Here is a 26554-nt window from a genome sequence, read left to right as displayed (position 1 = left end):
TCAATGCAGCATATTTCATAGAGTCGTCATATAGCCTCCCAATTATATTATTTTAAATAATTGATCACAGCTCAAGTTTTCTCAGAATAGGCCAAAATTAGGTCATGTACTTTCAGTTCAATACATTTAACCACAAATTAATGTTTTATTTGTACCAGAGGGAGAATAAACCTTAATAGACAAGTGCCACGTGGTTTCCCGTAGTCTACTGTGGCTGCAGAAAGAAGCGCTGCTTAGCCATAAATCTGATTTCAGACCAGTTTTTCCAACCCTCAGCCTACATCAAGCCGATGCATAAAATGACGCCATTAAACCGCGCACTGATCCACAGTCAGTCCTTCAGCACCTCTCTAAAATTCAATCGCATAGTGCGCTGTCCTAGGCACAGAGAGACATTCGAGAGGACGTGTGCAATATCCATTTTGTACATTTGCCGGTGTTGTCAATTCGGTTTGGGCTACTGGGTTATAAACACGTCATTTAATAACCGCTAGCCTTTCAAGGCTAAATCAGAAGGCATCCTGGACGAAACGGGTGCACCGAAGATCCCTACGCAGCATGGATTCTATGTAACTCCGGTAAAATGTAATGAGGAGATGGCTCCGGGAGAGAAAGATCATCAGGGTACCAGCCGTATAGTGTTGGTCAAGAAAATTATCATGAAAGATGGGCCCACGGTATGTGAATTAATTGTCTTTATTTCGGTATCCTACCAATTGTAACCAGGAATGTGTATGTAACAATGTAACTGATTTTCACATAAACGGCAAAGGATGCAACATCAGCTGTGAGTGCGCCTGCGGTAGCGGCAGGTTATGACATAAACGGACATTATGCGCTCGAGATACTGTACCTTGTGAAACATTTTACGGCTCTGTCAGCGTACAGTGCACCACAGTTTACCGTAATGCTATTGCCAAACAGCTTTGAAATTTGTATCCATTTGTTCATAGATAGTGATAGGAGATGGGTACATTGCAACCTCTATTGGAAGGACGCGTCCGGTAATATATCGGGGTTGCGTCTTTCAGTCGGCCTAGCTGCACATAGCGAATTGAATGAAGACTGTATAACATTGTCATGCGGCTGCCATTAGCCTACTGTATTACATAACACCCTCTCAACGCAATCTGTTTGCATGATAATTCCATAATCATATTCATTGACTGGTGCATTATCATGATAATGCCATAAAAATGCTTAAAGCCTATTTGTTTATTTTATGTATAGATAATAGAGTCCAGATCCCCTGCAATAAAAATAAGACACTTTTTTTATTGCAGTAACCTCTATCCTTTCATGAACTGTTGGTGTTGATGATGTTGGAGGTGCTCCAGGCAAGTTGTGTGTCCCACAGTGCCCTCGGATTTAAACCTCCTCATAGGCTAAACACTAGCCAATAGCCAGCTGTGAGGACCATAGAAGGTGTTACCATGGTGTTTCCTTGGAAAGGGGACCTGGACCAAAAACAAAATTACAGATGGCCTAATTTAAAAATAAACAAGATTCTATTCTATTATGTAATCTGAGCTATCACAGCAAAGTGGATTGGGACATTCATTTTAGATCAGTGGTTTAATTTGTAGCAAACAACACAAATTAACGTTTAGGCCTAAATCTATTTTTCACAGCATGGTAAAAAAACAGTGATTCAATCTCCATTAGGCCTGGCCACAATGTACAGTGGGGCAAAAAGTATTTAGTCAGACACCAATTGTGTAAGTTCTCCCACTTAAAAATATGAGAGAGGCCTGTAATTTTCATCATAGGTACACTTCAACTATGACAGACAAAATGAGAAAAAAAATCCTGAAAATCACATTGTAGGATTTTTAATGAATTTATTTGCAAATTATGGTGGAACATAAGTATTTGGTCAATAACAAAAGTTTCTCAATACTTTGTTATATACCCTTTGTTGGCAATGACAGAGGTCAAACATTTTTTGTAAGTCTTCACAAGATTTTCACACACTGTTGCTGGTATTTTGGCCCATTCCTCCATGCAGATCTCCTCTAGAGCAGTGATGTTTTGGGGCTGTTGCTGGGCAACACGGACTTTCAACTCCCTCCAAAGATTTTCTATGGGGTTGAGATCTGGAGACTGGCTAGGCCACTCCAGGACCTTGAAATACTTCTTACGAAGCCACTCCTTCGTTGCCCGGACGGTGTGTTTGGGGTCATTGTCATGCTGAAAGACCCAGCCACGTTTCATCTTCAATGTCCTTGCTGATGGAAGGAGGTTTTCACTCAAAATCTCACGATACATGGCCCCATTCATTCTTTCCTTTACACGGATCAATCGTCCTGGTCCCTTTGAAGAAAAACAGCCCCAAAGCATGATGTTTCCACCCCCATTCTTCACAGTAGGTATGGTGTTCTTTGGATGCAACTCAACATTCTTTGTCCTCCAAACACGACGAGTTGAGTTTTTACCAAAAAGTTATATTTTGGTTTCATCTGACCATATGACATTCTCCCAATCTTCTTCTGGATCATCCAAATTCTCTCTAGCAAACTTCAGACGGGCCTGGACATGTACTGGCTTAAGCAGGGGGACACGTCTGGCACTGCAGGATTTGAGTCCCTGGCGGCGTAGTGTGTTACTGATGGTAGGCTTTGTTACTTTGGTCCCAGCTCTCTGCAGGTCATTCACTAGGTCCCCCCGTGTGGTTCTGGGTTTTTTGCTCACCGTTCTTGTGATCATTTTGACCCCACGGGGTGAGATCTTGCGTGGATCAGATCAAGGGAGATTATCAGTGATCTTGTATGTCTTCCATTTCCTAATAATTGCTCCCACAGTTGATTTCTTTAAACCAAACTGCTTACCTATTGCAGATTCAGTCTTCCCAGCCTGGTGCAGGTCTACAATTTTGTTTCTGGTGTCCTTTGACAGCTCTTTGGTATTGGCCATAATGGAGTTTGGAGTGTGACTGTTTGAGGTTGTGGACAGGTGTATTTTATACTGATAACAAGTTCAAATAGGTGCCATTAATACAGGTAACGAGTGGAGGACAGAGGAGCCTCTTAAAGAAGAAGTTACAGGTCTGTGAGAGCCAGAATACTTATTTTGAAAATAAATTCATAAAAAATCCTACAATGTGATTTTCTGGAATTTTTTTCTCATTTTGTCTGTCATAGTTGAAGTGTACCTATGATGAAAATTACAGGCCTCTCTCATCTTTTTAAGTGGGAGAACTTGCACAATTGGTGATTGACTAAATACTTTTTTGCCCCACTGTATGTCTAATTTCTCAGTTTAAACTAGGCGACGATGACGTGATTTGCTCTTTGCGTGACAGCGAGCTGAGAACACAACCACGTCTCAATCTCCTCCAGTCCTCACTCACGCATACATATTACATACACACAGCAAACTTGGTGCACTCAAGTTGTGAGGACTAGGGAATTGGGGGGCCCATCTCGTCTCCACTGTTATGTAACGGCCATGTCCCAAGCTTCCCAAGCTGCAGGCTGCCTCACGCTGTGCTGTGAAGTAGCTAGGGGCCTGTGCTAATCTATCTATCTTTTCTATGCCACTGTCTTCCTCAAATACCACTGCTGTCTGTCCTTGCTCAGGGGTGTCCTGGGAGACAATGGCCACGTGGATGTCTTCAAATAGCAAAGTGACTGATTCATATTGACAGAGAAGCAGTGGGCTTTTTTTATTGATAATTTTTGTTTGGACTCCTCTTGACCATCCCATTCAGAAGAACGATCTACAGTATAGAGTGGAGATCAATAAATGGTTGCCTTAGTAAATTGTTTTCCTAATAGTACATATTGTATGTCTGCTTCCCAAAAGAATAGACTGCATTTGTCAAAATAAGTCTAGGCACTCAAATACAGCAAACCGATTTACAGGGTCCTGATAATGTTTTTTTTTATATGCTTTGTGATTATGGTGAAATGGTGGATGTTGATCATCTCAAAGTTACCTTTTTGAAAAGCTGTTTACATTTTTCTAACACTGTAAGAGCTGCTCATTTACATAGTGTATGTTTTAACATGGAATACAATATGTTCCAAAATGGCTGACTTTGTTTACTGTGTGTTGCAGCCGGGCCAGGGTATTGGCAGACCCAGTGTTTCCCATGCTGTGGTGGTCATCTTCCTGGAGTTCTTTGCCTGGGGTCTCCTTACCACTCCAATGCTGACAGTGAGTTCCATCTCTATCTGGCTTGCCTGCCTATCTTTCAAATGGGTATTTTGACCAACCAGATCAGCTTTGAAAAAGAGCTGATGTGAAAACATCTGATGCGATTGGTCAAAATACAAATTTGTGTAATAAAACATCAGAGTTAGACTGCCTCTGCCTAATTATGATCTTTTTCCATTTACACATCAGCCTAATTCAGATCTTTTTCCAGTAATTGGTATTTTGATGAATCAGATAAGCTCTTTTGACTGTAATTTGGCAAAATATCAGAATTGGGCTAGCTAGGTCTCTCCAGGTCTATTTACACCAGGGGTGTCAAACTCATTCCATGGAGGGCCTACTTTCTGCAGCTTTTTTGTTTGTCCTTTCACTTAAGACCTAGACAACCAGGTGAGGGGAGTTCATTACTAATTAGTGAATTTAATGAATGAATCAAGTACAAGGGAGGAGTGAAAACCCGCTGACACTCAGCCCTCCTTGGAATGAGTTTGACATGTGATCTGCACTGAAAAAAAATTAAGGTTCTTAAATGTTTCTTCCTCAGCTCTTAAGGTTCCTTTATGAACACTTGTGCGATAAATATTCTTTGAGTTAAGTGTGGGGTGCTTGATGTGGCATCTACGGTTCTTCAGAATTTGGAAAGGTTGTTGAAATATTTTGTATTGATTCAAGAATTCAATGAAGGCTGTAAAGATTTAAATTAACACTTAAAATATCCTCAGTACTGGTGTTAATAACCAGAGTTGAACCAAAACCATGCTCATCATTATCATATTTCCCAGCATGATCTATACGGTTGATTTAAAAATATATATTTGTTTCAATATCTATGTATTTGCATGTACATTGATTGATTAATTCATATCAAGCTACTCAAATATAAATAACATAAATTGTTCTAAACTATTCCAATCGGTTACTTGGACTTATTGCATATGTTACTAAAATGGTTGTTCCAGTTTAGATGTTTAAGGTAGGCTCATATTTTAGTCTTCCCAACACTGGAAATAGTTCTGGATGCAGGTTGCAGATGGATAAAAAGATCCCACATGTTGGTTAGCCCCACTGTGGCTGGATTCCAATGGGAATTACATATCACTTTGCAAGCCAGAATCACACATCTCTTTCCAAGCCAGCATAATGTAACTTGCAGGCCTAATGTGGCCTGTAAACCAAGAGTTTCAGCCCACTGTATTAGGGTAAAACTATGCCCTGAAAAATAAATCCTTATGAAATGTTTTTAATAACATTTTATGAAAACATATTCTCTTAGGATCTCAATTGGTAAAAAGGCGAAGGAATAAAATTGGATGAGTACAATAACCATGTCTCTGTCAATAGCAAACACATTCATGGGTACTAACTCAAAAATTGACCTGAAAGGCACTGTGGGAAATATGCAAATAGGCCTTGAAACCCTACAGCAGGTCTATTGAATTCTGGTCCTGGAAGGCCGAAACATGTCTGGTTTTGCATTTTTGTATGTTTATTCAAAGAACCATCCCATGTATGGTTCATTCAGACACCCTCAAATGGTTCTCCTATTGCATGTTTATTTTTAAGAGTGTAGGGCTCTTTCTAAAACAAAATGGCCTTGATTCCTCGCATCCATCTTTTCATATCTTGTGGACAGACGACATAAACATACAGTTGAATCGGAAGTTTACATACACCTTAGCCAAATACATTTAAACTTAGTTTTTCACAATTCCTGACATTTAATCCTTGTAATTATTCCCTGTTTTAGGTCATTTAGGATCACCACTTTATTTGAAGAATGTGGAATGTCAGAATAAGAGGAGAGAGCATGATTTATTTCAGCTTTTATTTCTTTCATCACATTCCCAGTGGGTCAGAAGTTTACATACAATCAATTAGTATTTGGTAGCATTGCCTTTAAATTGTTTAACTTGGTTCAAATGTTTCGGGTGGCCTTCTACAAGCTTCCCACAATGTGTTGGGTGAATTATGGCTCATTCCTCCTGACAGAGCTGGTGAAACTGAGTCAGGTTTGTAGGCCTCCTTGCTCGCTCCATAGGATTGAGGTCAGGGCTTTGCGATGGCCACTCCAATACCTTGACTTTGTTGTCCTTAAGCCATTTTGCCACAACTTTGGAAGTATGCTTGGGGTCATTGTCCATTTGGAAGACCCATTTGCGACCAACTGATGTCTTGAGATGTTGCTTCAATATATCCACATAATTTGTCTTCCTCATGATGCCATCTATTTTGTGAAGTACACGTGTCCCTCCTGCAGCAAAGCACCGCCACAACATGATGCTGCCACCCCCGTGCTTCACGGTTGGGATGGGGATCTTCAGCTTGCAAGCCACCCCCTTTTTCCTCCAAACATAGCAATGGTCATTATGGCCAAACAGTTCTATTTTTGTTTCATCAGACCAGAGGACATTTCTCCAAAATTAAATCAAATCAAATCAAAAATCAAATCAAAAAGTACTATCTTTGTCCCCATGTGCAGTTGCAAACTGTCTTTTTGATGGCGGCTTTGGAGCAGTGGCTTCTTCCTTGCTGAGCAGCCTTTCGGGTTATGTCGATATAGGACTCATTTTACTGTGAATATAGATACCTTTGTACCTGTTTCCTCCAGCATCTTCACAAGGTCCTTTGCTGTTGTTCTGGGATTGATTTACACATTTCGCACCAAAATATATTCATCTCTAGGAGACAGAATGTGTCTCCTTTCTGAGCGGTATGACGGCTGCATCGTCCCATGGTGTTTGTACTTGCGTACTATTGTTTGTACAGATGAACGTGATACCTTCAGGCGTTTGGACATTGCTCCCAAGGATGAACCAGACTTGTGGAGGTCTACAATTTTTTTCTGAGGTCTTGGCTGATTTCTTTTGACTTTCCCATGATGTCAAGCAAAGAGGCACTGAGTTTGAAGGTAGGCCTTGAAATACATCCACAGGTACACCTCCAATGAACTAAAATGATGTCCATTAGCCTATCAGAAGCTTCTAAAGCCATGACATCCTTTTCTATATTTTCCAAGCTGTTTAAATGCACAGTCAACCTAGTGTATGTAAACTTCTGACCCACTGGAATTGTGATACAGTGAATTATAAGTGAATTATAAATGAAATAATCTGTCTGTAAACAATTGTTGGAAGAATTACTTGTGTCATGCACAAAGTAGATGTCCTAACCCGACTTGCCAAAACTATAGTTTGTTAACAATACATTTGTGGAGTGGTTGAAAAATGAGTTTTAAAGACTACAACCTAAGTGTATGTAAACTTCTGACTTCAACTGTAAATGGTACCGGAGGTCTGTCATGATACAAGAGGATGCGTGAGATAATTAGCAGCATTTGTTCTGGTGCTTTGGACAAATCATGACTTCGCAGGTGTTAGTATCTTTTCAAATTTTGGAAGTGGAGGGGACATTTGGCCCATAGACTTTCCCTTAACTTGCAAAGAGACAGGGTGGAGCTTTTTACTCCTATTCCGTTCTCATTCTATCTCTTCTCTTAACACATATGGACCCAGAGTGTTCTGGGTTAACTGAGATAAATCTTCTCAAAACTCATTGGGACGGAGGGCCCTTGGCCTTTCCCTCCAATACGGTTGAGAAGGAGGGGAGAAAGGAGGTAATGAGGAATTACAGAAATACCAATTGTCTATCGCTCTCTATCTTGTTCTTTCTGACACTGTACAGTCATCTTTCTCTTGCTCTTATTTCCCTCTTCATCTTTCTATTCTCACCTTCTCTCTGTCTATCTTCCCTCTCTGTCAACCTTCCCTTTTGAATGGTCTAGTAAAACGCACCTGTGTTGTTTTTTAGGGTAGGTTTCTTGTCTTGTTAAAATGCTTGTGTGTGTGTGTGTGTGTCTGTGACTGTTATGGTTTCTTGGCAGCCTTTCCATCGAACAGCCCTGTTTAAGATGTTTGTGGTTTTTCTTTGCAGGTTTTACATGAAACTTTTCCACAGCACACGTTTCTGATGAATGGTCTCATTCAAGGGGTGAAGGTAAGACATCAGGCTTAGAAATAACTATTTAGACTACGAACAGTATATCTCCCCAAAAAATCAACCAACTATGCCATTTATTGATCACCTCTATGCTACAGAGGAACCCCCCCCCCCCATAGAGTTGAACAAAAGCAGCACATTCTTTATTCTGTGTACTCTAGCTGATCTTTTTTCAATATCTTATTATTTCATATCAAGTGCATGTTTATTGTAGGTTTATTATAGGTCATAAAACGAGCCATTTTTGTGCTGCAACATGATTGTAATCAAGCTCGCGCTCATTTCCTTTAAAGATGAATGAGCCTTCTCATTATGGGTTCCCGGTAACCATGGCAATTTTAACAGAGGCTCCTACCCTCTTCACCCTCCTCCTCAACAGGGTCTTCTGTCCTTCATGAGCGCCCCTCTGATTGGTGCCTTGTCAGACGTGTGGGGCAGACGGTCCTTCCTATTGGTCACTGTGTTCTTCACCTGCGCCCCCATCCCGCTTATGAGACTCAGTCCCTGGTAAGACTGCCCGTTTTTGCTGGCCAAGAAAAAAAAATCACTGTTTAAATTAAACAATAAGCACATTTAAACATGAAATATACAGTTAGACAAAGAGTCAAAGTAAAACCACATAGGGTTCTTTGGGTTGTCCTCATAGGGAAACCTTTTTTGGTGCTACCTAGTACCCTCTATGTACCCTCTTTGAAGTGTTCTTCCTAGAACCCTCTATTACAGCTTCCATCCCCAAGCCATAAGGCTGCTGAACAATTAATCAAATGGCCACCCGGACTATTTACATTGCTGTTTATTATCTATGAATAGTCCCTTTACCCCTACCTACATGTACAAATTACCTCAACTAACCTGTACCCCCGCACATTGACTCGGTACCGGTACCTCCTCTATGTAGCCAAGTTATTATTTTGTGTTACATTTTATTACATTTTTTACTTTAGTTTATTTAGTTAATACTTTCTTGACTCTATTTCTTGAACTGCATTGTTTGGTTAAGGGCATGTAAGTAAGCATTTCATGGTAAGGTCTACACCTGTATTCGGTGCATTTGACCAATAAAATTGGATTTGGTTTGATATTAACAGTTCTACTTAGAACCCTGTAATCTTTGAAGGGTTCTTCATAGAACCCTTAATGAGTGTTTGCACCAGCCGTATTAGCCTTTAAAGTTAAAAGCCTTTATGACAGTAAATTACATATATCTAAAGCCTTATCTTTGAGGGCCTAGTTATACCCTAACTCTGGTGGTAGGAAGCTCCTTGTTTACAGGCCACATCAGGCCTGCAAGGCACGTTATGCTCACTTTGGAATGTGAAGTGTAATTCCTGTTGGAATCCAGCCAGAGTGAGGGTATCTCACAATTGAAACTTTTGATCACCCTCAATCTTTAGTGATGGGGAAACTAAGCTTCTTGAAGCATTGAGGCTATCCAGCCCATTGTGTCAAAAATAGGTTTATACTCAAGGCTTTGATCAACAAAATGTACACTAGTGGCACCTGCTGGTCAAAAGAATTTAGAGCAGCCAAATAATGATATATGACATCCCAAACAGAGCAGCCCGTACGCAGGGTAGTCTTTATGTTTTCTACCGAAACCAATATCAAACCATTCAGGTGGTTGTTTGACTAAACAAAGCTTCGGTTGTCATTGATCACGTGAGTCTGAAAAATTGATACCGGCACACTGCTTTGAAGTAAACTGGTTAACAATTTCGACATATGTCTCAGAGCTCCGTTATATCAAACGTAACATCACTAGCAATCTGCATTCAAAAGTACTGCTATGGTAGGGAAGAGTCTACCTGAATCTTCTTAACTGGAATAATCATCTCAGTAACGGGTACAATAAATCCAACTACTAACAGATTGGAATAGTTTATAAAAATGCATGCTATTTATCAACCATTCACTGTACATGCAAAAATACAGATATTGAAACAATTCTGAAATTCTACCTTCAATAGAGCATGCTGGGAAATATGATAATAATTGGCATGGTTTAGAGTCTTTTACTCTTGTAAAAATAACACAATCTCACTCAACTCTGCTTATTAAAACATTCTCACACCTATCTTTTTAAATTAATCAGATTACTCAAACTCCTGATGTTACGGTTGAAACACTGAGGGAAATACGAATGCTTAGGCAGTATTTAAAGTGGAACTGACAGTGTTTTAACTACTTTGTGTATACAGTATGAAACAGACAATCCTAATACCAGCCAAAAATATCCAATTCCCAGTACAGCAAGGCATTGTTGACAGAATAGACAGATGCAGTTCAATGCATGCTTAATATAATACACCAATACATTTTTTGGTAGTCCCAAAAATATTGCTATCAGGTTGTAAATATCAGCTGGCGTGGTACATTGTTTGCCTCCACCACCCATTCGGGATGCACCGTTTCAGTGAGTCAATATTTTAAACAAAACTCTAACTAGACACAATACAATCAAACTAGCAAGGGCAATGATCACAAGTCAGTCATAACATGGCTAATAGGCTAGCGCACATGTGTCAAACACAAGGCCTGCGGGCCAAGTAGGACACACAAGCAAGCGAGTATAAATGAGTCAACAGTTCTACTTTATGAAATTGCAGCTCGTATCATTAATTCAAACTTCAACTGTGCTGCTTTCATGTGTCAAATTTACAGCCAGTCCTAGCTAGGCTACTAAAATGTTGCAGTCTGGCTTCAGTTTTTAAAGCTTAAAAATGTATATACACTGCTCAAAAAAATAAAGAGAACACTTAAACAACACCATGTAACTCCAAGTCAATCACACTTCTGTGAAATCAAACTGTCCACTTAGGAAGCAACACTGATGGAATAGACAACAGGTGGAAATTATAGGCAATTAGCAAGACACCCCCAATAAAGGAGTGGTTCTGCAGGTGGTGACCACAGACCACTTCTCAGTTCCTATGCTTCCTGGCTGATGTTTTGGTCACTTTTGAATGCTGGCGGTGCTTTCACTCTAGTGGTAGCATGAGACGGAGTCTACAACCCACACAAGTGGCTCAGGTAGTGCAGCTCATCCAGGATGGCACATCAATGCGACCTGTGGCAAGAAGGTTTGCTGTGTCTGTCAGCGTAGTGCCCAGAGCATGGAGGCGCTACCAGGAGACAGGCCAGTACATCAGGAGACGTGGAGGAGGCCGTAGGAGGGCAACAACCCAGCAGCAGGACCGCAACCTCCGCCTTTGTGCAAGGAGGAGCAAGAGGAGCACTGTCAGAGCCCTGCAAAATGACCTCTAGCAGGCCACAAATGTGCATGTGTCTGCTCAAACGGTCAGAAACAGACTCCATGAGGGTGGTATGAGGGCCCGACGTCCACAGGTGGGGGTTGTGCTTACAGCCCAACACCGTGCAGGACGTTTGGCATTTGCCAGAGAACACCAAGATTGGCAAATTCGCCACTGGCGCCCTGTGCTCTTCACAGATGAAAGCACGTTCACACTGAGCACATGTGACAGACGTGACAGAGTCTGGAGACGCCGTGGAGAACGTTCTGCTGCCTGCAACATCCTCCAGCATGACCGGTTTGGTGGTGGGTCAGTCATGGTGTGGGGTGGCATTTTTTGGGGGGCCGCACAGCCCTCCATGTGCTCGCCAGAGGTAGCCTAACTGCCATTAGGTACCGAGATGAGATCCTCAGACCCCTTGTGAGACCATATGCTGGTGCGGTTGGCCCTGGGTTTCTCCTAATGCAAGAGAATTCTAGGCCTCATGTGGCTGGAGTTTGTCAGCAGTTCCTGCAAGAGGAAGGCATTGATGCTATGGACTGGCCCCCTCCGTTCCCCAGACCTGAATCCAATTGAGCACATCTGGGACATCATGGTTTTTAGTTTAAATGTTAAAATAACCAAAATGTTGCTATAGGATGTTGTAAGTTATTAAATACTTTTTGATTAGGGGCGCAGCATATCATGCACATCTGCAAGCATAGCAGCAAAGGCTGGACAAGTATTGTTTATCGCTTTTGTTGTAATATCTTAAAATGCTATGTACAGCATCCTAATGTCCGTGCATTTGGAAAGTATTTTTACCCTTTTTCCACATTATGATACGTTACAGCCTTATTCTACAATGGATTAAAAAACATTTTTTTCTCATCAATCTACACACAATACACCATAATGACAAAGCGAAAACAGGTTTTTAGACATTTTTGCAAATGTATTAAAAACAGAAATACCTTTATTTACGTAATTATTCAGACACTTTGCTATGAGACTCACAATGAGCTCAGCTCAGTGGCGATTTTAGCATGTAAATCTTGTTGGGGGCAAACAAAAAAAACTGGGACGCATGCCAGCAGAGCCACTACACGACACAACACTAAACAAGACATGACTTGCACTATAACGGTGACAAACGGTGCCCACAAACTGTTAGGGCCTACATAAAGCTGTCCCAACAGCAGAGTCCCAACAGCAGAGTCCCCACACCTTACCACTGCTACACCTGGCTTTCAGCAGAGCCTAGTCTGGTAGCAAAACAGTTCATTCAGCCTCATTTACTGCCTTTTAAAAAAACATAGCTGATATGGCTGACTTACTTAAACAAATGTGGTGTCTACTGACAATTGAGATGTACAAATTATGGCATAAGTGAACAACAAGCAGATAAGAGGCACTCCGTAATTTCGATTAAGACATTAAAGAGCAAGTGACGCCGGACATAGTCAATATAACTATTTGATCAGCACTTTTGAAATGTGCAGCGACTGAATTCAGAACTTGGGCCATTCTTACAGTGTACTCCCTGTACAAGTCAAAACCGTAGGATAAATAAAGGGGGCACATAAACTGACAATGAAAGCTCTTACAATATTCAAGGATTACATTTCTCTGAAACAGGTTGTAGGCTTTAGGTGCACCACCAAGTTAGAACAGTAGGCGAAATCAAGAGGTGAAAATAGACCAAATTATTAGGGTGAGGCACATTGAACGCCATTTAGGTCTTTGCGTGTCAAAAAGGATACACGCCATATAACACTATTTGACACGTCAAATAACACAATTCTATTATATAATCTTGTGTGTGCTGAATTTGCACGTGCAAGCTATGCACCACCACTAATATCAGTAGCGTCAAAGATGTACAGAAAGTATCCAAACAAGCACTCACCGGACCACCAGTGATGTGTTTACAATACCGCTTTGGTGAAAATAGACCAAATTATTAGGGTGAGACACATATGGTCTACTAACAGCTTACTACACAACATACACTTAGTATTACTTTCTTAGCGACAGTATACATTTATCCCTTGCATATTACAGTGGCGCAGAGGTCCTTTGTGGGAAAATTGTGTCATCAAACTTTGTCATCGTAGTCTGGCATTCTCTGGATTTATGGTGGGAACTCACAGCCACACCATTGAATAGCAGGCTAACCTTAATGTTGTTGTTTTTTGCAACACTTGCAGTTAGCCACTGATTCCTTCCAAACCACTCATTGTTGAAGTTGCGATTTCCAACTTGTTGTGTAATTTTTATGTCCAATGGCTAATGAGCACCGATACGTTTTATCTATAATTTCTCTTCATTATTTCTCTTTATATGACAATGATTAAAAAGGATTTGCCAGTAGATTGTCTACTTGATTTATGTTGATGATCCAATCAAAGCTACTGTAGATATAACGGGATTTGACGTCATTTTATATGTGGCAAATGACCTTGAGCATTTTTGGAAGGGCACTTCTGATCTAAGTCTATGGCAGGACCCAAAGGGCTCACATTCTTGATGTCTACCCTTACTAAAGGCAGGTGACGTGTGTCCCCATGAGTGACAGAACACTGAGCCAATCACGGTGAAATGCTGAGCCATTCACGGTACAATGCTCCTATTTTCTGCTGGTGTGCCTTACCACCACAGAAAGCACTGAGCGAGGCTGAAACACCTGCATTTTGGAGCTGCCTTACTCAAGACAACCAGAAACAGAAACACAAATTAAATTCCACTTATTTAAGTTTATCTAAGTCTTAAGGAACTATATTGAGCCATTACATCACTTCCTGTTTCACTAGGGTATAAAAATGAGGTAACACACGCAATATCCCACTGTCATCCAACACCATGAAAGACAAGAAAAGAACTGGCTGTTCAAAAGAGACAGATGGTCGTAGACCTTCATAAATCTGGTATTCAAATCAAATGTATTTATATAGCCCTTCGTACATCAGCTGATATCTCAAAGTGCTGTACAGAAACCCAGCCTAAAACCCCAAACAGCAAGCAATGCAGGTGTTGAAGCTATGGCTACAAGAAGATCCACAAACGATTGAATATACCACTGAGCACTGTCAATTATTAAAAAATGCTAAAGATATGGAACAGTTAAAAACCTCACGGGTAGAGGACGCATATGCATTTTGCCCCCCAGGATAGGGAGGAGGATGGTGAGAGAAGCAGCAAAATCCCCAAGAATCACTGTGAAAGAATTGCAGGCCTTGGGGTCACTAGGTTTCAAAAATAACCATCAGATGCCACCTCCACAACCACAGGCACTTTTGCCAGAAGAAAGTCCTTTCTAACCCCAAGCCCTTGGAGTTTGCCAAAAGTCATTTAAATTATGACTGGAAGAAGGTGTTCTGGTAAGATGAGACCTAAATGGAACGTTTTGGTAAGATACAGCTTCGGCATGTTTGGCATCGAAACAGAGATACAAGGAGAGGTACCTCATACCCACGGTGAAACATGGACGGGGGTCAGTGATGTTTTGGGGATGTTTTAATTCCAGAGATCCAGGGGCACTGGTTAAGATTGACGGCATAAATAATTCCACCAAGTATCAGGCAATTTTGGCTGACAATCTGGTTGCTTCTGCCAGAAGGCTGGGACTTGGCCGCAGGTGGACTTTTCAACAAGACAATGACCCGAAAAACATACTTCAAGATCCACACAGAAATGGTTCTGTGACAACAAAATCAATGTTCTGCCATGGCCATCTGAGTAGCCGGACCTCAATCCAATCGAAAACCTGTGGGCTGAGTGGAAGAGGGCAGTTGATAAGCGCAAACCCAAGAATGTGAAGGATCTTGAAAGGATCTGCATAGACGAATGGTCCAAAATCCCTCCAAATGTGTTCCTTAACCTTGTCAAACATCACAGGAAAGACTCCATACTGTTACCCTTGCCAGAGGTGGTGGCACTAAGTATTAAATGAGGAGTGCCAATAATTATGAAAAAATGTCATTTATTTTGTATTAAATAATTGTATGATTTTGGTTGGTTCCATTGAAACATTAATAAAGTTCAATATTTCTCTCATGTTGGTTTATCTCAATAATTATATTGTTTACATTTTGTAAAGTATTGTTTGTGCATTGCCAGTAATTTTAGTTCTTGCATAGTTTGGAGCTGTGCTTTGGGTCATTGTCCTGTTGTGGGAGGACATTGGCTCCAATTAAGCTACGTCCACAGGGTATGGCATGGCGTTGCAAAATGGAGTGATCTTCCTTCTTCAAGATCTCTTTTACCATGTACAAATCTCCCACTTTACCACCACCAAAGCACCCCCAGACCATCACATTGCCTCCACCATGCTTGTCAGATGGGGTCAAGAACTCCTCCAGCATCTTCATTTTTTCTGCGTCTCACGAATGTTCTTCTTTGTGATCTGAACACCTCAAACTTAGATTAGTCTGTCCATAACACTTTTTCCCAATCTTTATTTTTTGGGGGGCTAGTCTGAAACATGGCTTTTCTTTGCATCTCTGCCTTGAAGGCCAGCATCCCGGAGTCGCCTCTTCTGTTGACGTTGAGACTGGTGTTTTGCGGGTACTATTTAATGAAGCTGCCAGTTGAGGACGGATGTTTTTCAGCAGCAGGGACTGGGAGACTCGTCAGGCTCAAGGGAAAGATGAATGGAGCAAAGTACAGAGAGATCCTTGATGAAGACCTGCCCCAGAGCGCTCAGGACCTCAGACTGGGGCCAAGATTCACCTTTCAACAGGACAACGACTCTAAGCACACAGCCAAGACAACGCCGGAGTGGCTTCGGGACAAGTCTCTGAATGTCCTTGAGTGGCCCAGCCAGACCCTGGACTTGAACCCGATCAAACATCTCTGGAGAGACCTGAAAATAGCTGTGCAGCAACACTCCCAATCCAGCCTGACATAGCTTGAGAGGATCTGGAGAGAAGAATGGGAGTAACTCCCAAGCTTGTAATGTCACACCCAAGAAGACTTGAGGATGTAGTCGCTGCTATAGGTGCTATATGTGCTTCAACAAAGTATTGAGTATTGCTCTGAACACTTATGTAAATGTGTATTTCCGTTTTTTATTTTTTTAAAATATATATTTGCAAAAATGTTGTGTGTAGATTGAAAACCCCCGAAATGTAATACATTTTAGAATAAGGCTGTAACGCAACAACATGTGGAAAAAGTCAAGGGGTCTGAATACTTTCAGAATGCTCTGAATGTAGAACCCTTCATGCCTTCCAAAGAATCATTCTTGCCTTCCAAAGAATCATTCTTGCCTTCCAAATAATCTTTCTTGCCTTCCAAAGAATCATTCTTACCTTCCAAAGAATCTTTCTTGCCTTCCAAAGAATCTTTCTTGCCTTCCAAAGAATCATCAAAGAACCCTTCTTCCAAAAAACAGTTCTTAGGAAATTAAAGGTTCTAGGTAGAATGCTTTGCCTTACAAAGAACCATTGTCTTACAAAAAGGGATATTCAGATGGTAGAACCCTATCCCTCGCAAATTTTGTCGAAGAGTGTAGTCTTTGTCCAAATGTAACAGTGCTGTTTTAGATTAAAATACTATATTATCCCTCATGCACACACCACCATATAGTTTTTTTAAACCAATTTTAGTCAGCATTTGTAATTGGTAAACACTTTAAGACTGTCAAGGAATCGGTCACGGAATCTCTATCTTTAGAGTCTGAATGAGTATTTGTTGATGTTATTTGTCAAGTACATGGTGTGAAATGCACTTGCTTGAATGTGACTGACTGGCAGTTTGAAAAGAGTCTAACTGACAATGCTCCCTCCCTCAGGTGGTACTTTGCAGCGATTTCCATGTCAGGGGCTTTCTCTGTCACCTTCTCTGTCATCTTCGCTTATGTCGCTGATGTCACGGAGGAGCATGAGAGAAGCACCGCATACGGATTGGTAAAACGTTGTTTATTATGATGCCCAGTATCTGTCTCATTTGATTCCCATGTCGATTGGGGAAGAGGGTAGTGGATAATTTAACTTTTCTATCTATGTGAGTAAAGATCAAGTTCTCTAATTCTATAAGGGTCATGCAAAGTGCCCTTTTGTGTTGAGAATAGATGTTGGTAGTGTCACGTTTCTGCCAGCCTTCACACGGTGGTTTTCATATCTCATACTGTTGTGTCATGATGGATCCCTTGAGGTCACAGCATGCAGTAAATCAAATCAAAGTTTATTGGTTGTGCACACAGATTAGTAGATGGTAGCAGGTGCAGCCAAATGCTCGTAGTATACCATATCCCATTGAATTCTCCCTCCCTTTTCTCTTTGTATTTTGAGCTCTGGCATTGAATGAACATAAATTCCGTTTCCTTTGTAGCTCAACCACTTGTAAAAAAAAATGACTGCATCCCTGACAATTGGGTCGTTGACAGCTATTGGCTCCCATACAATTCTAAAATTACACAACACAAAACATACGGCAGGACTTGATGGAAAACAGTGACAATTGTCACTGAGTGGACTATCATGATGAAATATAAACTGACCTCGAAACAACTGTGTGTTTGAAACTAAATTCTCCTCCTGTGTCCCTAGGTATCGGCTACGTTTGCTGCCAGCCTGGTGACGAGTCCAGCCATCGGGGCGTACCTGTCCGCGTGTTACGGTGACAACCTGGTGGTGTTGGTGGCTACACTGGTTGCTCTGGCAGACATCTGTTTCATCCTGCTGGCCGTGCCAGAGTCCCTCCCGGAGAAGATGAGGCTCAACACCTGGGGTGCACCCATCACCTGGGAGCAGGCCGACCCCTTCCAGGTGAGTGCTATGCCATGGCATGCCATGCTACGCTGAGAAGGCTACATCAGCTAATGGTTTCATTAGGGTGTGTCCTTTTTTTAAAAGACTTTGGTGTCTTTCTGTTGTTTAAAAGACTTTGGTGTCTCTCTGTTGTTTAAAAGACTTTGGTGTCTCTATGTTGTTTAAAAGACTTTGGTGTCTCTCTGTTGTTTAAAAGACTTTGGTGTCTCTCTGTTGTTTAAAAGACTTTGGTGTCTCTATGTTGTTTAAAAGACTTTGGTGTCTCTCTGTTGTTTAAAAGACTTTGGTGTCTCTCTGTTGTTTAAAAGACTTTGGTGTCTCTCTGTTGTTTAAAAGACTTTGGTGTCTCTCTGTTGTTTAAAAGACTTTGGTGTCTCTGTTGTTTAAAAGACTTTGGTGTCTCTCTGTTGTTTAAAAGACTTTGGTGTCTCTCTGTTGTTTAAAAGACTTTGGTGTCTCTCTGTTGTTTAAAAGACTTTGGTGTCTCTCTGTTGTTTAAAAGACTTTGGTGTCTTCTGTTGTTTAAAATACTTTGGTGTCTCTCTGTTGTTTAAAATACTTTGGTGTCTCTCTGTTGTTTAAAAGACTTTGGTGTCTCTATGTTGTTTAAAAGACTTTGGTGTCTCTCTGTTGTTTAAAAGACTTTGGTGTCTCTCTGTTGTTTAAAATACTTTGGTGTCTCTCTGTTGTTTAAAAGACTTTGGTGTCTCTCTGTTGTTTAAAAGACTTTGGTGTCTCTGTTGTTTAAAAGACTTTGGTGTCTCTCTGTTGTTTAAAAGACTTTGGTGTCTCTCTGTTGTTTAAAAGACTTTGGTGTCTCTCTGTTGTTTAAAAGTCTTTGGTCTATCTATTGTTTGCAGTCGATGAGGAAAGTGGGGAAGGATCCCACGGTTCTTCTCATCTGTATAACCGTGTTCCTGTCCTACCTACCCGAAGCTGGCCAATACTCCAGCTTTTTTCTCTACCTTAGACAGGTAAATATCCAGCTTGTCCTGTATCTTAGGCTGGACAACTCCTTTACATTTACCTGCACCATCTGGCAGTAAACATGAGATTCAATTCAGTACAACTTTATTTATCCCCTTAGGGGAAATTAAGAAAGACATGCCATATTGCAAATGATAACATCATCTACATAAACTACAAGTGCAACAACAAGAGATGAAGAACAGCAAAGTTATTTCAGCACACAGTGTTCAAAGTACCTCTGCTTCAGTTCGTTTTAGTACGGTGACTATAATTATGGAGAGAGTGTTCTTTTTAGATCCACTTGTACAGCTCTATCTCCATTGAGCACATTCAAGTGCTAGTCATTTAGCATAGTTCTGTTACTTTGCATTGGACCCTTGGTGCAAAGAGAGAAAGAGAGGCTAATGCTGTCTTTCGTTCATTCATTCTTTCTTTCGCTCGTTCTTTCTTTTTTTTCTCTCTTTTTCTCTCACTCTCTTTCTCTCTTTCTCTCGCTTTCTTTCTTTTTTTCTCTCTACCCCGACTCAGGTCATTAACTTCTCATCGGCAACGATCGCGGTGTTCATTGGGGTAGTTGGAATCCTCTCCATCATAGCCCAGGTACGTATCTGACTCAATGGTGACCTTCTGCTAGCTCATTTAACTGTGTCTGTGGGGAACTGCAATGTGTTAACGAACAATCCGTTCTTAGGTTAACAGCATGTGTCTCAGTTCAAATGTGTGACTGTCCTTTGGAATGTATTTAATCTAGCGCCACGTTTAGATGTAAATCATGTCGACATAGCCTGAGGCTGCCCGGTCTATCCTACTTAAAAGAAAAGCATTCCAATGTAATGTAGCAACTCGTGTCATTCCTATGCATACAATATTTCTGAAGAAATGAATTGGCAATCTGTAAAGCACGAATGACAACTTCGGATACAAAATGGGCAATATAAATACATTTGTTTGATTCATTGATTATTTGTCGTTGCAGACACTTATCCTGACAGTCTTGATGAGAACGATCGGGAACAAGAACACAGTTCTACTGGGGCTGGGCTTCCAGATTCTACAGCTGGCCTGGTACGGTTTTGGGTCAGAGCCATGGTGGGTCACCTTTAACTCTCTCTTCACTGTGGTTAGTGGAGTATGATCTACAGAGCTGTCCTAAAATGTGTTACATGTCCAAATCTGTATGTTTATGTAGCTACTGGTATATCTTTCTCCCTCGTCTTTAGAATCTATCTAAAATTAAAAGAAAAGAGATCTAGGATCGGGAATCGATTTTGTCAAAGATCATTGAGCATGCTCAGTAGGGCTGGTCCGGAGGGTGCGACTCCTTAGAGTGGGTTAATTTAGCTAATTGATGTCTCGTACGGTATGTGTCTGTAGCTAACCACTGTCTCCTCTGTGTCTCTTTCTCTCTCGCTGTGGTTTTTAGGATGATGTGGGCTGCGGGTGCAGTAGCAGCCATGTCTAGTATCACCTTTCCTGCAGTGAGCGCCCTGGTGTCTCACAGCGCAGACCCAGATAAGCAGGGTAAAACATTCCCCTTATTGCCCTTTACTGTATGTAATCTATCCATTCATCCAGTTCTCTACGGTCCTACCTTTACTGTATGTAATCTATCATCCAGTTCTCTACGGTACTACCTTTACTGTATGTAATCTATCATCCAGTTCTCTACGGTACTACCTTTACTGTATGTAATCTATCATCCAGTTCTCTACGTAATCTATCATCATCAGTTCTCTACGGTACTACCTTTCACTGTTCTCTGTAATCTATCATCCAGTTCTCTTTACGGTACTACCTTTACTCATCCAGTTCTCTACGGTACTACCTTTATGTATGTAATCTATCATCCAGTTCTCTACGGTACTACCTTTACTGTATGTAATCTATCATCCAGTTCTCTACGGTACTACCTTTACTGTATGTAATCTATCATCCAGTTCTCTACGGTACTACCTTTACTGTATGTAATCTATCATCCAGTTCTCTACGGTACTACCTTTACTGTATGTAATCTATCATCCAGTTCTCTACGGTACTACCTTTACTGTATGTAATCTATCATCCAGTTCTCTATCCTACCTTTACTGTATGTAATCTATCATCCAGTTCTCTACGGTACTACCTTTACTGTATGTAATCTATCATCCAGTTCTCTACGGTACTACCTTTACTGTATGTAATCTATCATCCAGTTCTCTACGGTACTACCTTTACTGTATGTAATCTATCATCCAGTTCTCTACGGTACTACCTTTACTGTATGTAATCTATCATCCAGTTCTCTACGGTACTACCTTTACTGTATGTAATCTATCATCCAGTTCTCTACGGTACTACCTTTACTGTATGTAATCTATCATCTTTTTACTGTATGTAATCTATCCTTCTCTATGGTACTGTAAATCTATCATCCAGTTCTCTACGGTACTACCTTTACTGTATGTAATCTATCATCCAGTTCTCTGTATGTAATCTATCATCCAGTTCTCTACCTTTTTACTGTATGTAATCTATCATCCAGTTCTCTACGGTACTACCTTTACTGTATGTAATCTATCATCCAGTTCTCTACGGAACTACCTTTACTGGTAATCTACATCTTTACTGTATGTAATCTATCATCCAGTTCTCTACGGTACTACCTTTACTGTATGTAATCTATCATCCAGTTCTCTACGGTACTACCTTTACTGTATGTAATCTATCATCCAGTTCTCTACGGTACTAATCTATCATTTCTCTACGGTACTACCTTTACTGTATGTAATCTATCATCCAGTTCTCTACGGTACTACCTTTACTGTATGTAATCTATCATCCAGTTCTCTACGGTACTACCTTTACTGTATGTAATCTATCATCCAGTTCTCTACGGTACTACCTTTACTGTATGTAATCTATCATCCAGTTCTCTACGGTACTACCTTTACTGTATGTAATCTATCATCCAGTTCTCTACGGTACTACCTTTACTGTATGTAATCTATCATCCAGTTCTCTACGGTACTACCTTTACTGTATGTAATCTATCATCCAGTTCTCTACGGTACTACCTTTACTGTATGTAATCTATCATCCAGTTCTCTACGGTACTACCTTTACTGTATGTAATCTATCATCCAGTTCTCTACGGTACTACCTTTACTGTATGTAATCTATCATCCAGTTCTCTAGTTCTTTACTGTATGTAATCTATCATCCAGTTCTCTACGGTACTACCTTTACTGTATGTAATCTATCATCCAGTTCTCTACGGTACTACCTTTACTGTATGTAATCTATCATCCAGTTCTCTACGGTACTACCTTTACTGTATGTAATCTCATCAGTTCTCAGTTCTCTGTATGTAATCTATCATCCAGTTCTCTACTACCTTTACTGTATGTAATCTATCATCCAGTTCTCTACCTTTACTGTATGTAATCTATCATCCAGTTTACTGTATGTAATCTATCATCCAGTTCCAGTTCTACCTTTACTGTATGTAATCTATCATCCAGTTCTCTACGGTACTACCTTTACTGTATGTAATCTATCATCCAGTTCTCTATACTACCTTTACTGTATGTAATCTATCATCCAGTTCTCTACGGTACTACCTTTACTGTATGTAATCTATCATCCAGTTCTCTACGGTACTACCTTTACTGTATGTAATCTATCATCCAGTTCTCGGTACTACCTTTACTGTATGTAATCTATCATCCAGTTCTCTACGGTACTACCTTTACTGTATGTAATCTATCATCCAGTTCTCTACGGTACTACCTTTACTGTATGTAATCTATCATCCAGTTCTCTACGGTACTACCTTTACTGTATGTAATCTATCATCCAGTTCTCTACGGTACTACCTTTACTGTATGTAATCTATCATCCAGTTCTCTACGGTACTACCTTTACTGTATGTAATCTATCATCCAGTTCTCTAGGTACTACCTTTACTGTATGTAATCTATCATCCAGTTCTCTACGGTACTACCTTTACTGTATGTAATCTATCATCCAGTTCTCTATGGTACTACCTTTACTGTATGTAATCTATCATCCAGTTCTCTACGGTACTACCTTTACTGTATGTAATCTATCATCCAGTTCTCTACGGTACTACCTTTACTGTATGTAATCTATCTCATCAGTTCTCTACGGTACTACCTTTACTGTATGTAATCTATCATCCAGTTCTCTACGGTACTACCTTTACTGTATGTAATCTATTCCAGTTCTCTGTACTACCTTTACTGTATGTAATCTATCATCCAGTTCTCTACGGTACTACCTTTACTGTATGTAATCTATCATCCAGTTCTCTACGGTACTACCTTTACTGTATGTAATCTATCATCTTTCTGTACTACCTGTATGTAATCTATCATCCAGTTCTCAGTTCTCTATCCAGTACTACCTTTACTGTATGTAATCTATCATCCAGTTCTCTACGGTACTACCTTTACTGTATGTAATCTATCATCCAGTTCTCTACGGTACTACCTTTACTGTATGTAATCTATCATCCAGTTCTCTACGGTACTACCTTTACTGTATGTAATCTATCATCCAGTTCTCTACGGTACTACCTTTACTGTATGTAATCTATCATCCAGTTCTCTACGGTACTACCTTTACTGTATGTAATCTATCATCCAGTTCTCTACGGTACTACCTTTACTGTATGTAATCTATCTATCCAGTTCTCTACGGTACTACCTTTACTGTATGTAATCTATCATCCAGTTCTCTACGGTACTACCTTTACTGTATGTAATCTATCATCCAGTTCTCTACGGTACTACCTTTACTGTATGTAATCTATCATCAGTTCTCTAGTTCTACCTTTACTGGTACTACCTTTACAATCTATCATCCAGTTCTCTACGGTACTACCTTTACTGTATGTAATCTATCATCCAGTTCTCTACGGTACTACCTTTACTGTATGTAATCTATCATCCAGTTCTCTACGGTACTACCTTTACTGTATGTAATCTATCATCCAGTTCTCTACGGTACTACCTTTACTGTATGTAATCTATCATCCAGTTCTCTACGGTACTACCTTTACTGTATGTAATCTATCATCCAGTTCTCTACGGTACTACCTTTACTGTATGTAATCTATCATCCAGTTCTCTACGGTACTACCTTTACTGTATGTAATCTATCCATTCATCCAGTTCTCTACGGTACTACCTTTACTGTATGTAATCTATCATCCAGTTCTCTACGTAATCTATCATCCAGTTCTCTACGGTACTACCTTTACTGTATGTAATCTATCATCCAGTTCTCTACGGTACTACCTTTACTGTATGTAATCTATCATCCAGTTCTCTACGGTACTACCTTTACTGTATGTAATCTATCATCCAGTTCTCTACGGTACTACCTTTACTGTATGTAATCTATCATCCAGTTCTCTACGGTACTACCTTTACTGTATGTAATCTATCATCCAGTTCTCTACGGTACTACCTTTACTGTATGTAATCTATCATCCAGTTCTCTACGGTACTACCTTTACTGTATGTAATCTATCATCCAGTTCTCTACGGTACTACCTTTACTGTATGTAATCTATCATCCAGTTCTCTACGGTACTACCTTTACTGTATGTAATCTATCATCCAGTTCTCTACGGTACTACCTTTACTGTATGTAATCTATCATCCAGTTCTCTACGTAACCTTTACTGTATGTCATCTATCATCCAGTTCTCTACGGTACTACCTTTACTGTATGTAATCTATCATCCAGTTCTCTACGGTACTACCTTTACTGTATGTAATCTATCATCCAGTTCTCTATGGTAACTCTATCATCCAGTTCTCTAGTTACTACCTTTACTGTATGTAATCTATCATCCAGTTCTCTACGGTACTACCTTTACTGTATGTAATCTATCATCCAGTTCTCTACCTTTACTGGTAATCTACCTTTACTGTATGTAATCTATCATCCAGTTCTCTACGGTACTACCTTTACTGTATGTAATCTATCATCCAGTTCTCTACGGTACTACCTTTACTGTATGTAATCTATCATCCAGTTCTCTACATCCAGTACTACTACCTTTACTGTATGTAATCTATCATCCAGTTCTCTACGGTACTACCTTTACTGTATGTAATCTATCATCCAGTTCTCTACGGTACTACCTTTACTGTATGTAATCTATCATCCAGTTCTCTACGGTACTACCTTTACTGTATGTAATCTATCATCCAGTTCTCTACGGTACTACCTTTACTGTATGTAATCTATCATCCAGTTCTCTACGGTACTACCTTTACTGTAATCTATCATCCAGTTCTCTACGGTACTACCTTTACTGTATGTAATCTATCATCCAGTTCTCTACGGTACTACCTTTACTGTATGTAATCTCCAGTTCATCCAGTTCTTTACTGTATGTAATCTATCATCCAGTTCTCTACGGTACTACCTTTACTGTATGTAATCTATCATCCAGTTCTCTACGGTTACCTTTACTGTATGTAATCTATCATCCAGTTCTCTACGGTACTACCTTTACTGTATGTAATCTATCATCCAGTTCTCTACGGTACTACCTTTACTGTATGTAATCTATCATCCAGTTCTCTACGGTACTACCTTTACTGTATGTAATCTATCATTCTCAGTTCTCTACGGTAATACCTTTACTGTATGTAATCTATCATCCAGTTCTCTACGGTACTACCTTTACTGTATGTAATCTATCATCCAGTTCTCTACGGTACTACCTTTACTGTATGTAATCTATCATCCAGTTCTCTACGGTACTACCTTTACTGTATGTAATCTATCATCCAGTTCTCTACGGTACTACCTTCATCCAGTTCTGTATGTATGTATCTATCATCCAGTTCTCTACGGTACTACCTTTACTGTATGTAATCTATCATCCAGTTCTCTACGGTACTACCTTTACTGTATGTAATCTATCATCCAGTTCTCTACGGTACTACCTTTACTGTATGTAATCTATCATCCAGTTCTCTACGGTACTACCTTTACTGTATGTAATCTATCATCCAGTTCTCTACGGTACTACCTTTACTGTATGTAATCTATCATCCAGTTCTCTACGGTACTACCTTTACTGTATGTAATCTATCATCCAGTTCTCTACGGTACTACCTTTACTGTATGTAATCTATCATCCAGTTCTCTACGGTACTACCTTTACTGTATGTAATCTATCATCCAGTTCTCTACGGTACTACCTTTACTGTATGTAATCTATCATCCAGTTCTCTACGGTACTACCTTTACTGTATGTAATCTATCATCCAGTTCTCTAGTTTTACTGTATGTAATCTATCATCCAGTTCTCTACGGTACTACCTTTACTGTATGTAATCTATCATCCAGTTCTCTACGGTACTACCTTTACTGTATGTAATCTATCATCCAGTTCTCTACGGT

General features: G+C 40.2%; 1 protein-coding gene across 1 annotated transcript in view; it reads left to right on the top strand.

Annotated features, from left to right (window-relative positions):
* Positions 1 to 354: 354 nt before the first annotated feature.
* The window catches only part of LOC112219674 (hippocampus abundant transcript 1 protein-like), a 64175-nt gene continuing 37975 nt past the window's right edge, over positions 355 to 26554 (top strand). The window contains exons 1-10 of the mRNA XM_024381141.2: positions 355 to 677; positions 4060 to 4158; positions 8089 to 8151; positions 8534 to 8661; positions 17179 to 17293; positions 17936 to 18154; positions 19018 to 19131; positions 19655 to 19726; positions 20103 to 20215; positions 20550 to 20647. Coding sequence (XP_024236909.1) covers positions 597 to 677; positions 4060 to 4158; positions 8089 to 8151; positions 8534 to 8661; positions 17179 to 17293; positions 17936 to 18154; positions 19018 to 19131; positions 19655 to 19726; positions 20103 to 20215; positions 20550 to 20647 — 1102 coding nt within the window. The 5' untranslated portion in view covers positions 355 to 596. The remainder of the gene's footprint in view (positions 678 to 4059; positions 4159 to 8088; positions 8152 to 8533; positions 8662 to 17178; positions 17294 to 17935; positions 18155 to 19017; positions 19132 to 19654; positions 19727 to 20102; positions 20216 to 20549; positions 20648 to 26554) is intronic.

Source organism: Oncorhynchus tshawytscha, linkage group LG20 (genome assembly GCF_018296145.1).
Source record: "Oncorhynchus tshawytscha isolate Ot180627B linkage group LG20, Otsh_v2.0, whole genome shotgun sequence".
Lineage (NCBI taxonomy): Eukaryota > Metazoa > Chordata > Actinopteri > Salmoniformes > Salmonidae > Oncorhynchus > Oncorhynchus tshawytscha.
Note: the sequence above shows the minus strand (reverse complement) of the source record. Positions and strands in the feature narration are given on the sequence as shown.